At 41.3% G+C, this 15205-nt stretch overlaps 1 protein-coding gene across 1 annotated transcript; it reads left to right on the top strand.

The window, feature by feature from the left end:
• The first annotated feature begins 1855 nt into the window (after window positions 1-1855).
• On the top strand, window positions 1856-3542 carry LOC110703998. The gene is made up of 3 exons (XM_021881795.1): window positions 1856-2444; window positions 2546-3269; window positions 3386-3542. The coding sequence occupies exons 1-3, from the start codon at window positions 1856-1858 to the stop codon at window positions 3540-3542; spliced, it is 1470 nt and encodes a 489-aa protein (XP_021737487.1).
• Window positions 3543-15205: the final 11663 nt, after the last annotated feature.

Here is a 15205-nt window from a genome sequence, read left to right as displayed (position 1 = left end):
TCCTATTACAACTAGGAGTGGGAAGGTAGTAGGGAGTTACCCTATAGTTGAGAAAGAACCCCAAGAGGAGGTGGAGTTAGAGAATGAGGGTGAGAGAACCAATGAGCCATTTAGTGTTGAGAAGGAAAAAGATGTTGAGGTGCCAAAGGAAAAATAAGCCACCCCCTTTCCCCTAAATTGCCAACCTAGAGAGGAGAAGCTACCCTTTCCACAACGATTCGTGAGAGCTAAACTTAATGCCCAATTTGGGAAGTTTTTGGAAGTCATTATGAATTTGGATGTTTCCGTTCCTTTTGTTGATGCTATGAAGTAAATGCCCCACTATTCTAAATTCTTGAAAGACCTTTTGAGTGGGAGAAAGAAGTTGAAACGGTGAGCTTGACCGCCAATTGTAGTACAATTCTTTCCAACAAACTTCCTACCAAATTGAAAGATCCGGGTACTTCTCCATCCCTTGTTCTATTAATGGAATTGAGTTTGATAAAGCCTTGTGTGATTTAGGAGCAAGTGTCATTCTCATGCCCTATTCCGTCTACCAAAATCTTAGTGTAGGAACCCTCTCCCCCACTAACATAACTCTCCAACTAGCGGACCGTTCCATTTAGTTCCTCATGGGCAAGGTTGAGGACATTCCCCTTAGGGTAGGAAAGTTCACCTTTCTCGTTGATTTCTATGTGCTAGAGATGGATGAGGACGAGAGGATTCTTATAATTTTGGGTAGACCAATTCTAGCTACTTCTAGAGCTATCATCGATGTGAAGGAGGGTAAGATATCCTTGAAAATTGACAATGATTCCATTGAATTTGATTTGAATAGTGTCATGCAACAATCCTCCTCAAGTGGTGAATGCTTTAGAGTAGATGTTCTTGATACCGTGCTTAATGAATTTTCTCGCTCCCACTTTCATGCTACTAATGATCCTCTTGAAAGTGTGTTGTTAAATGAATCCAAGATAGGTACTCACAAAGAAGACATACAATTCTATGAGGATTTGCTTGAGGAAAGCAAGAGGGAGTGCAAGGATGCGAGCATGGAAGAAGAGGCTCCTTACATTCATGACCTCTTTCAAGTTGAAGAAAGAGAAGAAAGCCCCAATGGTAAGGGAGCACCAAAGTTAGACTTGAAACCTCTACCTTTTAGCTTGAGATATGCATTTCTTGGTTCCGATAAGTCTTTCCCCGTGATTGTCAATTCTAACCTAACGGAGGAGCAAACCTCCCTCTTGATCAATGTATTGAGAAAACACAAGAAAGCTTTGGGTTATACCACTGATGATATCAAAGTTATAAGTCCATATTTATGCATGCACAAAATTGATCTAGAGGGAGATGCCAAACCCGTTAGACAAAGGCAAAGAAAGCTTAACCCTTCCATGCAAGAGGTTGTGCGGAGGGAAGTGGCTAAGCTTCTTGATGCGGGAATTATCTACCTAATCGCTTATAGTGATTGGGTATCTCCTGCTCAAGTTGTGCCTTAGAAAGGGGGCATGACGGTAGTGAAAAATGATCATGATCAACTAGTTCCTACTAGGCTTGTTACCGGTTGGCGCATGTGTATTGACTATCGCCAACTTAACACAAGTACATGCAAAGATCATTTTCCACTACCATTCATTGATCAAATGTTCGAAAGGCTTATAAAGCATTCCTTCTATTGTTTCCTTGATGGTTACTCGGGATTTTTCAAAATCCCGATTGACCCCAAGGATTAAGAGAAGACGACGTTCACATACCCTACGGTACTTATGCGTATCGTAGGATGCCTTTTGGGCTTTGTAATGCCCCGCAACATTCCAACGTTGCATGATGTCAATTTTTAGTGATATGATTGAGGATGAGATAAAAGTCTTCATGGATGACTTCTCCATTGGAGGAGCCACCTATGATGACTTCTCCGTTGGAGGAGCCACCTATGAAGATTGTCTATCCAATTTATCTCGCAGAAAGATGTGAGAGAGCGAACCTCGTGTTGAATTGGGAAAAGTGCCACTTTATGGTGGAAAGTGGAATTGTTTTTGGGCACAAAATTTCCCATGCCGACATTGAGGTAGATAGAGCCAAGGTGGAGGTCATTGAGAATCTTCCTCCTCCCACCAATGTGAGCGAAGTGAGATCTTTTCTCGGCTATGCCGGATTCTATCGGTGCTTTATAAAAGATTTTTCATTGATTGCTAAGCCTCTCACATCCCTATTTCAACAAGAGAAGGAGTTTGTGTTTGATGATGCTTGTTTAGAGTCCTTTTGTAGGTTGAAAGAAGCACTTTGCACCGCTCCTATTGTCCAAAGTCCGGATTGGTCTCTTCCATTTGAACTCATGTGCGATGCAATCGACGAGGCTATTGATCGGTTCTTGGGCAACGAAAGGATGGGAAACTCCATGTCATACACTATTTGTCTAAAACTCTCAATGATGCCCAACGAAACTACACAACCACCGAGAAGGAGTTCTTAGCGGTTATTCAGTCATTTGAGAAGTTTAGAACCTACCTCATTGGTTCTAAGACAATTCTGTATACCAACTACTCGGCTCTCAAACATTTGATAGGAAAGAAGGAAGCTAAACCGAGGTTGTTGAAATGGTTTTTAGTTCTCCAAGACTTTGATTATGAGATGAGAGACAAGAAGGGAGCCAAGAATGTGGTGGCGGATCACCTTTCAAGGTTGGGCGATGCAAGGTTTGAAGATGATGGTTTGCCAATAGAGGATGCTCTAAGGGATGATTTGCTATATGTCCATGAGGTGAAGTCGGAACCATGGTATGCGGATATTGTGAATTATTTGGTTTGTAGTGTAGAACTTCCGGATTTCACTTCACAACAACTTCGAAGACTTAAGCATGAGGCCAAGAGATACATTTGGGATGATCCTATTTTATTGAAGAGAGGGGTTGATGGTTTGTTAAGGAGATGCGTCCCCAACGTCGAGGTTAAAAGTGTTCTCCATATGTGCCACTCTTCTCCTGTTGGTGGGCATATGAGTGCTCAAAAGACCGCCACAAAGGATCCACAATCTATGCTCTTTTGGCCTTCTCTATTCAACGATGCTTGGATTTTTGTTATGACCTGTGATAGATGTCAACGGATGGGGAATATTTCTAGGAGGGATGAAATGCCGCAAAACCCCATCCTTGAGCTTGAAGTTTTTGATGTGTGGGCTATAGATTTCATAGGCCCTTTTATTTCTTCACATGGGAACAAGTATATTTTGGTTGCCGTTGACTATGTCCTAAGTGGGCGGAGGCCGTGGCTTCCCCTACGAATGATTCTAAGGTAGTGGTTAATCTCTTCAAGAAGGTGATTTTCCCAATATTTGGTGTTCCAAGAGCCATAATTAGTGATGGGGGGTCATATTTGAAGCACCACACCTTCGTTCGACTTCTTGATAGGTATAGAGTGTCTCATAAGCGGGGGCTTGCTTACCACCCTCAAACGTGTGGTGAAGCGGAGATCACCAATAGGGAGCTCAAGGTGATCTTGGAGAAGACGGTTGCTAGAACAAGGAAGGATTGGTCTTCTAAGCTCATCGACTCTTTGGGCGTATAGGACCGCCTTCAAAACTCCAATAGGAACCACTCCCTATAAGCTTGTTTATGGGAAAAATTGTCACTTGCCCGTATAGATGGAGCATCGAACCCATTGGGCGATCTAGCAAATCAACTTTGACCTCCACATTGCTGGTGAGCAAAGGCTTATCGAGCTACATGAGTTAGAGGAATTGAGGATGAATGCTTACAATACCGCAAGCATGTACAAGGCACGGACTAAGGCATGGCACGACGCTCAAATTGTCAAGAAAGAATTTGTCAAAGGCCCAAAAGTCCACTTATTCAATTCCTACTTGAAGCTTTTCCCGGGCAACCTTAGGTCAAGGTGGAGTGGGCCATACATTATCACGGAGGTGTTCCCATATGGCGCTTATGAGATTTCCCAAGACGGGCATTCTCCATTCAAAGTGAACGGCCACCGGCTCAAGCCCTACTACGAAGGATTCCCAAGTGATGAACCAATTTTTGTGTCTCTTCTTGATGTGCATCGTCATTTTAAACCTCCTTGATTAGCTCAAGGAACGTTGAGCTAACGACGTTAACCAAAAGCGCTTTCGGGAGGCAACTCGAGTTCTTGACTCTTTTCTTCTCTATTTTTCTTTATTTTGGTCGTTTTGGTTGTTTTTCCTTTTATATAATGGCTTTTGTTCTCTAAATGTAGGTACTTGAGCCCGTAGTGCATACATGGTTGGGAATTGGAGGCCATATGATGGTGTTTATTAAGCTATGTTTGAATTAAGAGAGGAAGAAGAACAAAAATTCAATGTGCAAAGAAGGTGTGAAGCCACGCCCAAGGAGAGCCCTTTTCGAGAGCCCGCGGGCGCAGCATTTGAAGGAGAGGGTGCGGCTCAGGAAATTTGAAGAAGGCAAATCTTTTCGTAGATGCCCATCCGTGCCCGTGTAGAAGGCGCGGCACCTGAAGTCGCGCGCACGGCAGTCTCAGTACCCGCGGGTGCGGCCTTGCTGCCGCGGGCGCGGCCCGCTGGGTACTTAGCAGCCCCATGTTTCTTTTTTTCATCATTTTCGCACCTCTCTTCTCTCATACTCACTCTCTCTCTAAAAACCCCCAAAACCCCAACCCTAACTACTAAGTCTCATCAAAATTCCTTCATTTTCATCCCAAAATCCACAAATTTCCTTCACAAAACAACAAATTCATCAACAATTTTCAATCTCCATCATAAAAAATTCACAAAAATCAAATTTCTACCATTATTACTCTTTGAAGCACCTTTGGAGATCTTGTTCTTGGAGGCTAGTTGGAGTGGATTCTTTGCTTTATAGTTGGTATAATCTACTCCTTACTAGTTTTATTTAACTTCTATGAAATTTTGGATGAATTTCTTACTTGATTTTGTGATTTTTGTTGAATGAATTTTCATGCTTGCTTGGTGAATTTTGTTGTTAATTTTGCTCTAGTTTTTGGTTGATTGTTGTTGTGAGTTGGTAATTGGATATATTTTTTGTTGTGTTCTTGGATAACTTGTGTTGTTTTGTGTTGAAGAGTATATTGCTTGTGGTGGTTGCTTTGTATTACTTGTGGTGCTTGGTTGATTCGGAGTAAGGTATTTGCAAGTATTGTTTCTTGAGAAGAAGAAAGAAAAAAATGGAGGTTGGAACTAGTTCTAAGAAGAGAAAGAGTGGAAATGAGCCACGAGGTTCATCTTCCCAAACCCCTCAAAATGTGGTACCCCCACCACCTTTGCCTCCAACCAAATTCTTAAATAGAAACCATAAAACCTATTTTGATGCCCTCCAATCACGAACACTCCTTCCCACCAAACACTACCATCAACCCATAACAACCAAGCTTGGATTTGACAAAGATTGTTGGTTCTTTTTCAACAATCTAGGACTCACCGATTTCTTCTCAAAGGCCTACAACACATATCGAGAACCCCCCCTTGAGTTTCACGCATCCTTTAAGAAGCACACCTCCGGAAACAACAACGTCTCCGTCTCCTTCCAACTCTTTAACAAAAAGGAGACCATGTCCCTCCACAAATTTAATGAATACGTCGGCCTCAACCCCAATGATGATATCCTCTTACCCAAATATGTCCAACCTTCGGATTACAACCCCCGTCAATGGTGGAAACAAATCTCCCGGAGCAACGATTTTGATGCAAATTATTCCTTGGCTAGTGAGATCATGCACCAGGCTTTAACATTGCTTCACCGTATACTTGGGTACATGGTTTTCAACAAGAAATACTTGGGGAAGATAACTTTGGAAGTAATTCGGATTCTTTAGCTTGCATCTAGGCCGGATTTTGGGCATAGAGTTAACTTGGGATTTATCTTCACCCAATGCATCGAGGCCATTGTCTCGAGAAACAAGAGGGGGGAGATTCATTGTGAAGCTATGGTGACTAGGTTGGCCGTAAGGTGTGGCCATGAGGAGAAGTTGCGCTCATGCACCATAGTAGGGAAAGGGGATGGGAGTGATATATTGCTTGATAAGAAGCAACTCAAGACAAGGTAATTCATCAAGGGGATCAAAGGGGACGAGATTGTTAGGAGTCTCCTTGTATCGCACAAGCACCATTGTTTCCTCCTAAGGCCGGAGTACACCTCCCACACAAGAGAGGGAGCTGCACACCCTTTGTGGGTGAGGAAGGACTCGGGAGTCCTCTCCAACAATGTAGCGGTGGATTTAGAGGAGGTGTTTGGGGAGGATGAGGAGATAGGAATGGAAGGAGAAGAGGAGGATGAAGTAGAGGAACAAAAACAACAACAACAACATGGGAGAAGACGAAGGCAACAACAACAACAACCCGACTTCCAACAAGACATGGCGAGCATGAGAGCTCAAATGGAAAGCATGCAACTTTGCATGCAAGGTATGTACGCTTCCTACCAACATAACGCTTTCCAAACTAACGCCTTATATGATTTGAGTGTGCGTAGGGGGGAATTTTTTAAACTATTGCACCCGGAGGGGTGTCGCTAGACGCCAAGTTTCATACTAGAACAGGAAATTTTGTAAAATGAGCAACCATCTGGCCGTAGGCCTCACGTCTTAATCAAGACTAGTTGTGTAGCCACTAAACCTTTTTGTGCTTAGTTTGTTTTGGTGTCAAGTTTCAAACTTAACTTTTTAAAGTAAACATTAAAAGTCCGTCTGTGCATTGCCGAGATGGGGTATAAACAAAAATAGTAATGTAAATGAAACAAAAAGCATCTTTTCAGTGATAGACTTCTTGTTTACAAAAAATTTACAACCCTCAAAAGTAGTACTTTTTTAAGTTATCTACATTCCAAGTTCTAGGCAGGCGTTTTTTGTCTGGAGTTTCCAGGCGGTAGGTGCCATTCCTAACTTCATCATAGATCCGGTAGGGGCCTTCCCAATTAGGAGTTAGCTTTCCAAGCTCATTGGCCCTACCGGTTGCTTCCATTTTCCGTAACACAAAGTCTCCAACTTTCAAGGGTCGTCTGTGCACTATCTTTTTATAGGCACGAGTCATTCTCAGACGGTAAATCTCATGTCACAAGGCAGCATTGTCCCTGCGTTCGGGGAGTGAGTCCATTGCTAGCCGCATGGCCTCCCATTTTGCCTCTTCATCATAAAGCATGACTCGTAGAGTCGGCTCATAATGCTCGATGGGCAAGAAGTCTTCAGCACCGTATACCATGAAAAATGAGTTTCACCCGTTTCCCCTTTTGTAGTTGTCTGGATGGCCCATAGGACATGCAATAGTTATTCATCCCATAAGCCACCAGCTCTTTCAATTTTCTTCTTGATATCGTCTGAGATGAGTTTGTTGAAGGCTTCAACTTGGTCGTTTGCTTGGGGTGGGCCTACTGTTGCAAAATAATTTAGATACCTTGATCTCCTAACCAAGTTTTGAGTTGAGGCATTTCAAATTGAGGGCCATTATCAAACACAATAGACATAGGTACCCCAAACCGGGTGATGATGTTCTCCTTTTCTGGGGTAACACACTTCAAAAAAGGTTTCAAAAACGATGCTTTGAAGAGTTCTCCATTTCTCATCTCAAAGTTTTTAGCTTATTTCTTCATGATGGCTGCCTCTTGTGGTAAATCCGGGAGCGTGCCATTTATGAGATAAGCCCGGATGCCATCCATACAGGTAGAGCTTCAGTCAAGGATTCCAATTGGCTCTTCATATATGCTTCTTTTTTCAAGAACTTCCCAAAATACTAACCGAGGCATGTCACATCAGGCGGAAGATGCCAATTTGGACAAGGCATCTGCCTGGTTGTTACCAAACCTAGGCACTTGACTTAGATCAAACTCTTCAAGCGTCCAAATCTCTTCTTTTACTGCTTGGAGGTATTTGATCATTGCCGGATGGGTAGCTTTGTACTGACCATGCTTTGAAGAGGTTTCAAAAACCATGCTTTGAAGAGTTCTCCATTTCTCATCTCAAAGTTTTTAGCTCATTTCTTCATGACGGTTGCCTCATGTGGTGAATCCGGGAGCGTGCCATTTGTGAGATTAGCCTAGATTCCATCCATCCAGGTAGAGCTTAAGTCAAGGATTCCAATGGGCTCTTCATATATGCTTCTTTTTTCAAGAAATTCCCAAAATACTAACCGAGGCGTGTCACATCAGGCGGAAGATGCCAATTTGGACAAGGTATCTGGGTTGTTACCAAACCTAGGCACTTGACTTAGATGAAACTCTTCAAGTGTCCAAGCCTCTTCTTTGACTGCTTGGAGGTATTTGATTATTGTCAGATGGGTAGCTTTGTAGTGACCCTGATACTGGCTTACGACCAACTGTGAATCAGAGAATGCGTCAATTTTTGTTGCCCTTGCTGCCTTACACATGCGGATTCCGGCTAGCAAGGCTTCATATTCTGCCTCGTTATTTAAGGCCTGAAACTTGAACCGTAGTGCATATTCAAATTTGTCCCCCTCAGGTGACTCATAAATAATTCCTGCACCACAACCGTTTTTTATCGAGCTCCTGTCTACATACACCTTTCCAAACCTGATCAAGGTTATCCAGAATAACCGACCGTGTCATTTCAACAATGAAATAGGCAAACGCCTGACCTTTCACCGCCTTTCTTAGTTCTTAAGTTATTTCAAGGCTTTGCATTTCAATAGTCATTTCAACATTCTACCGAATGACTTCAAGGTAGATATTGGCCGCTCGAGGGGTTGATTGGTGTAGATCACCAGCGGATGTGCCAAGAAGTAGGGTTTTAACTTATTAAATTCCATATACAGAGCAAGGCAAAAATTTTCAACCATTGGATACCGGAGTTCAGCATTTCTGAGTACATGGCTAATGAAATAGACGGAAAGCTAAATGTCGTCTCTCTCAGCAAGGAGAACAGCAATGAGGGCATGGTCTGAGACGGCTAGGTACATGTACAACGTCTCTTTGGGCAAAGGGCTAACAAGCCTTGGCAGAGAGTGCAAGTGTTCTTTCAATTTCTGAAAGGCCGCCTCAACATCATCCCCCCATTCAAATCTAGTCTTCTTCTTGATTACTTAGAAGAAGTAAAAGCATTTGTCGCCTGACTGACTAAGGAACCTTCCCAATGCTGCCAGGAAACCGGTTAGTCTCTGTACCTCCTTAACAGTGCGGGGTGACTTCATGTCATTAACTGCCTCTATCTTATCGGGGTTAGCCTCTATCCCCATTTGATAAATCATGAATCCGAGAAACTTCCCAGACTCAACACCAAAGACGCATTTCTTTGGGTTTAACATGACCTTATACAACCTGAGTGTGGTTAAGGTTTCTCGGAGATCAGCAAGGTAATCCGTCTGCTGCTTGGATTTGACTATCATGTCATCAATGTACGCCTCTACTTTCCTCCCAATCTCATTAATGAAGACCGTACTAATCATCTGTTGGAAAGTAGCAAGAGCATTTTTCAAGACAAACGACATCACAATATAACAGAATAAACCTTGTTCAGTAATAAAGGCCGTCTTTTCTTGATCTTTTTTCCACATGGGTATTTTTTGGAAGCCGGAATAGGCATCCATAAAGCTCATTAAGGCATGCCCGACTGTAGAGTTGACTAGACTCTCGATCTTTGGAAGCGATTAACTGTCCTTTGGACATGCCTAGGTAAGGTCTCTGTAACCAACACACATACGCCAGACACCATTTGGCTTCTTTACAAGCACAACATTCGCCACCCAGTCAGGGAAATTACATGGTCGAATTAACCCAGCGTCCAGCAGCTTTTTTACTTCGGCAGCTGCCGCCTGACTTTTTCCTCGTCATGATTTCTTTTCTTTTACCGGATGGGCTTCCGTTTTTGATCCATGGCGAGTTTGTGGACAGCGCGATCTGGGCTGACGCCAGGCATTTCTTGCACTTCAAAGGCAAAAATGTCTTTGAATTCTTTCAGCAGGAGGTGCATCTGTACCCGACTCAGTAAAAGCAGTCGTCCCCACCTTAACAGTACGCTCTGGACGGCTGTCATCAAGAGGTATATAAATATTCTCACAAGCTGGTTAGGGACGGAGCTCATCTTACCGTTCACCGGTTAGTGATTGCTATTTTTTCTCTTTCTTCACCTCCACCAGATGAGCCTTTCTTTTCTTTTCGGCTGCTGGTGGGGTGGGTTGATGATAAGTGGCATTTATGCCACTATTTAGATCCTCTAATCGCGGTATTTTTCTATGTTTGTCCCTTGTTTGTACCCCTTTTGCTCCGTTTCTCTCTTTATTATGTTTTTGTGCTTTTCCTCGTGTTTTGTAGGCTTTTGGAGTTGATTTTGAGAGAATGAAGAGCTTGGAGAATTGGATTTCATTTGAAGAGCTACAAAGGAAGTTAAGGAGCAAGCAAGCAAGGCCATGCGGACAGCGCGGGTCGCGCTTTCAGAATGGCGCGGGCGCGCCAAACCCAGCGCGGGCGTGCCTAACATTGGGGTCGAAAATATTGGAGGCAGAATGTAGGCGCGATTTGGGCGCGGCTTAGGCGCGGGCGCTCCTATCATAGGCGCGGGCGCTCCTAACATAGGCGCGGGCGCGCCCAAGTTAGGCGCGGGCGCTCAAGGGCCTGAACTCCAAAACTAACCTTTGTTCACTCTTTTAGCCATAACTTTTGATTTACACATCGGATTGCGGTGATTCAAATTGCGTTGGAAACTAGACTTGAAGAGCTTTCCAACGATAGGTCGCACGCTACAAGAAGCCTCCTAGAACAGAAGTTATGGATATTTTAATTTGAATGTCGCTGCCAGGCCGAAACCCAGATTGGCGCGGGCGCGCCATTCTACTGCGGTTCTATTTTTAGCCCAATTCTCTCCTATTTTTGAAAGAGTTTTGGATTGGGGGTTTCTTGGGGGTTTTCTCTCTCCTCTTTGAGGGGTTAAACCCTAACATCTCTCCATCAATCTTCACATAAATTAGGCTTAGATTTAGTTTTAATCTTTGTTTTTATACTTTGTAATGTAGATTAAGAGTAATTTAGGGAATTTTAGAGAGAGAAAGTGAAGAGCTTCAATGGTGGATTGAAGAAGATGAAGATGCAAAGTGACATTGTTTTGGATTCCTTTTCAATACTTCAATGAGCATTCTAAACTCTATCTCATTTATTGTTCTTTCTTAATTTCTTGCTTGATTAGAGTAGTTGTTTAGTTTAATTGCTTCTCTTTGTTCTTCTTGTTGGGTTTTGTGTTAGTTGTTCATGATTAGTGAGTAATTCCCTTTACTAAGGGATTGGTGATAGCATGTGGTGAATCTTGAATGTATTAGGCTAGACAAATGTTGGTTATATGTGATTAAATATACCTTGTAACCATGTTTTACTAATTACTCCATGTGAATGGCCAATCATGTGTTGTAATTGGGTGGATTGAACTAAGTTATGACGATAGTGTAATTTAGGGATATCCATTAGGTGATCGATTCTATGCAAAAACCTTAACTTTCATAGCTTATGACGATAGTATGAGCATGTGTTAAGTTGGGAAAGCCTTTGACCCCGATAGGTGGTTAGATGTTATTGTTGGTATTGCCTTATATGAGATATTTGGTTTGCATGTAAACTCATTTCCATTGCCTAACTTTATTGAAGATCATTGTCATGTTTGACCCTCTCCCTTGGTGTTAGTTTAACTTAATATTAATCTCATTTTGTTTATTTTTCTATCCATCCTATCTCTTTGACCTAGCTTAATTGGTGGTGGTGTTGATAGTGTTTATGTCGTCTCCGTGGTTCGACCCTCTACTTACCACTAAACTTGTTTAGTGTAGGTGTAGGTTTATAAATATTGTTTGGTTGAGGGTAGTTAGTCCAACGACCTAATTATCCGTCACCAAAATGGCGCCGTTGCCGGGGACGGCTTCCATTATTGTTGTATTACCTTATTGAGTCTAGGTCTTTGCCAATATTTTCTTTTCTTTTTGTTTATTTTTTTTTGTTTAAAAAAAAAGGGAAAAAAAGGGGAAATTCCAAAAATATTTGAGCTTTCTTATTTGGTTGCTATTTGTTTTGCCTCATTGAGTCATGGATCAATTCGTCCAAAATGAAATGTCATGTCCTTCTTTGCCTCAATTTGAATATGAGCCCTTTTGGGTATACTTTAATAGGTTTGAAGACTTCTCTAATTACCTTGGTTGTACTTTATGGGAGTCTTGTGAGATAATTTATTGGGGTTTAAATGAGTACACTAGGGGGGTGGTTGAAAACATATTTAATGGTGAATTTCGAGCCACATCTTCGGATGAGGCTTGGGATTTCTATTTGTGGTTTGCTCGGGATAGCAATGAGCAAGATAATTATGATAATTGTCGTGACTTTTCTAACTCTTGCATAAACTCTAATGATGATTCTTATGTTCCCCATGATGATCCCTTGATGCATGATGGCAACCCTTCCCTTTTGTATGCTAATTGTGATGAGATGCATCCCAATGTTGATAATGTTCATGATATTTTTCAATGTTCATCAATTATATGCATGAATTCCAATGATGCTTCACACACCCCAAATTCTCAAATGCATAATTCTTCATCTTCCTTTCCTTTTTCATACACGATTCCTAATGAGTTCCCCTATGTGTCTAATGAGCCTTTTTGTGAGGGTAATTCAGTGGGGAGATCGAAGGAAGAAGAGTGTATGGAGATGCTTAAGGAGTTTATGAGAAAACAAGATGAAGAGAGGAATGAAAGGGAAGCTTGGATTAAAATGATGGAAAGTAAAATTTCCCAACTAGCCTCATCCCAAGAAGATGCCTTTTCTTCTTCTCCCTCCTCCCATTTGAGTGAGCCTAAGGGTAATCAAGAGAGTGAGACAACTCATTTGGAATTTGAGAATGTGATTGAGGATGATGATTTTGAAAGTGATGGAGGGAGTATGGATGGTGAGATTTTTCATGACTTCGTGGATACCAACCCCTCCACCCAATTTGAGCCTCAAAACTCTTCGCAACCCATTGACGATACAAAATTGATGCAATTAAACATTGATTTGAGGTTGCTTAGAGAAAAGTTTGGTTTAGGTGATGATGAGATACCAATGTTCATTCATGGTGACTTGGGGAATGTTAAAAATGATGATCATGCTCTTGTTGAGAGTGAAATATCCCAATTGGTGATTGAGAATACATCGAAAATCTTTGAGGGTATTGAAGATGAGTTGGAAGATAAAGCTTGTGATTCAATGCTAGGTGGTGTAATTGAGGTGGTGAGTGCGATCCCAATTCAAACCCCTTCAACTTACATCCCTTTTTCAAGGAAGTTTAGCAATATTCCTTCTTTTCCCATCTCACTACCATATTTTCTTAAAAATAAACCAATTGAGGACCCCCTTGCCTCTCTATACCACCATGACCTTACTTTTGATTTCAATGATGAGCTTTCACCTTCCAAAATGCAACTAAATGAGTTTGTTCCCTCTTTTTCTTTTTCTTATTTTAATTTTTCTTTTGATTCTTTTGATTTTTCTTTTCCCCCTCCCCTCAAGCATAGAGTTTCTTTCAACTTTGTGCTTGCTTGTCATATGAGCATCGTATATGCTCTATTTCTTGAAATATTTTCCGATGCATATGACAAGCTTTTGCGTTCTTTGTCCGGTTATTTACTAATAAGGTCAATCTTGGACCTTAAACAAGACTTTCTCGGGAAGTAACCCGTGTTTATATTGCTTTTAATTTTCTTTTATATCTTTTAATTTTGTTTTCCTCTTGTTTATCTTTGTATATAGGTACTTGATGTCTATACTTTTGCGCATGACCTTTGACCGAGAAACATAAGAAGTAGAAAACCAAGGAATATTTGTAAATGGAAGTTGAAGCATCAAAGAAGAGCAATTTAATGGAAATGAGGAAAATGACTTAATTTGCGGGTTTCTACACCCACCTAACATTTTGGTTCACTCTTTCCATCTCCTCTCTTTTGTTGCTTTACCCTTTTATTTTCATATGGTTTGAAAGATAAATGGTTGTGGTTTTGTTGTTTCCTTCTTCCCTTTCTTGGTCTCTTGATTGCTTGATTTACCCCCCATACATACCAAGGTTTATTTTTGACTTTGGTTATTCTATATTTGGATGGCCATGAGTGCCTTATTGACTTGACTTTTGGTATGCATGGCTTTGTCGTTGATCATGCTCTCTTCTAGCGCAATTTGTATATACATTCTCAAGTTGTTCTCGTTTTGTGAATATTTGTTTGTATAGCGTCTTTTCCTTTGAAAACAAGGCAAGTTTGCATATGTGTTTTGATCCGTTCTTGTTTTGGTCTTACTACTTTGAACTTGTGTCCTTGAATGTTTTCCTTCCTAATTGGTAATGGTATGCACGGTTTGAGAGTGTTTTGGGTTGAGTTAAACATATTTTAATGCTAAGGTAGCGGTTTTAAGAACTTTGGGATACTTGTAGCCTTAATCCATGGTTGTGGTAAGACGGTGTCGCTCTCCATGGTGGATATGAACCCTTTAGGTCGGTAATTGCTATACAAATCCCGTGTGAGGTTTATTTGTTCTAGCCTTCATCAACTTTGTTGAGTGGCGTATTTGGATCCTTGGTTATGAATTTTTCAATCCAGAGTTTGACTTCTATCTACCCGAGATCATGACCGAACCCTTTAAGGGAGGACATAGGCATTTTTCATTTTCTTATCCTTCTTTTTGTTTTGTTACAAAATTGGTTTTCTTTTAAATTTGCCCCTCTTGCTAACCCTTTGAGCCTATTTCCCTTTCTTGATTTTGAGCCACATTACAAACCGAATGACCTTTTGTTCCCCTAAACCTTTTGTTTATGTGAAGCATGTTGGTTTGAGAATTGTTTTGTGTTGATTTTGAACGCAAATGAGAAAGTTGTAGTTCTTTGGTCAAGCAAGTGAGTAAACTGTGTTTCTATTCAGTGAAATAAGAGAAAATGCTTATGAAAAGCCGTCCTTACTCAAATAAGGTAAGGACCAAAAAAAAAAAAAAAAAAAAAAAAAAAAAAAAAAAAAAAAACTTCATATCCCTCGTGTTTGAGCATTGAGGACAATGCTCCGTTCAAGTGTGGGGGAGTCCTGTTTCTTAGTCTTGTTAGTGTGTGTTTATTGAATAAGTGTGGGGGAATACCACCAAATTTTTAAATTTTTTCAAAATTTTTCCCACCTTACACCCCAAGCATACCCTTACAACCAATAAAAGACCTTTAGACCCTATAGAGTTTAGTCTTTATCGATGGAGGAAGATAGTTGTCAAGCTTATAGAGAGAGAGTGCATAGC

The sequence above is a fragment of the Chenopodium quinoa genome, unplaced genomic scaffold (genome assembly GCF_001683475.1).
Source record: "Chenopodium quinoa cultivar QQ74 unplaced genomic scaffold, ASM168347v1, whole genome shotgun sequence".
Classification (NCBI taxonomy): Eukaryota; Viridiplantae; Streptophyta; class Magnoliopsida; order Caryophyllales; family Amaranthaceae; genus Chenopodium; species Chenopodium quinoa.
This window is presented reverse-complemented; position numbering and strand designations above follow the sequence as displayed.

Bases quoted from the DNA above. Each gene is read 5' to 3' on its own strand.
- LOC110703998 (XM_021881795.1), top strand. From the start codon at position 1,856: ATGACTTCTCCATTGGAGGAGCCACCTATGATGACTTCTCCGTTGGAG. The intron at 2,445-2,545 runs GTTCTTAGCGGT...AACATTTGATAG, and splicing joins TACACAACCACCGAGAAGGA to GAAAGAAGGAAGCTAAACCG. The intron at 3,270-3,385 runs GTAGTGGTTAAT...ACTTCTTGATAG, and splicing joins CCCCTACGAATGATTCTAAG to GTATAGAGTGTCTCATAAGC.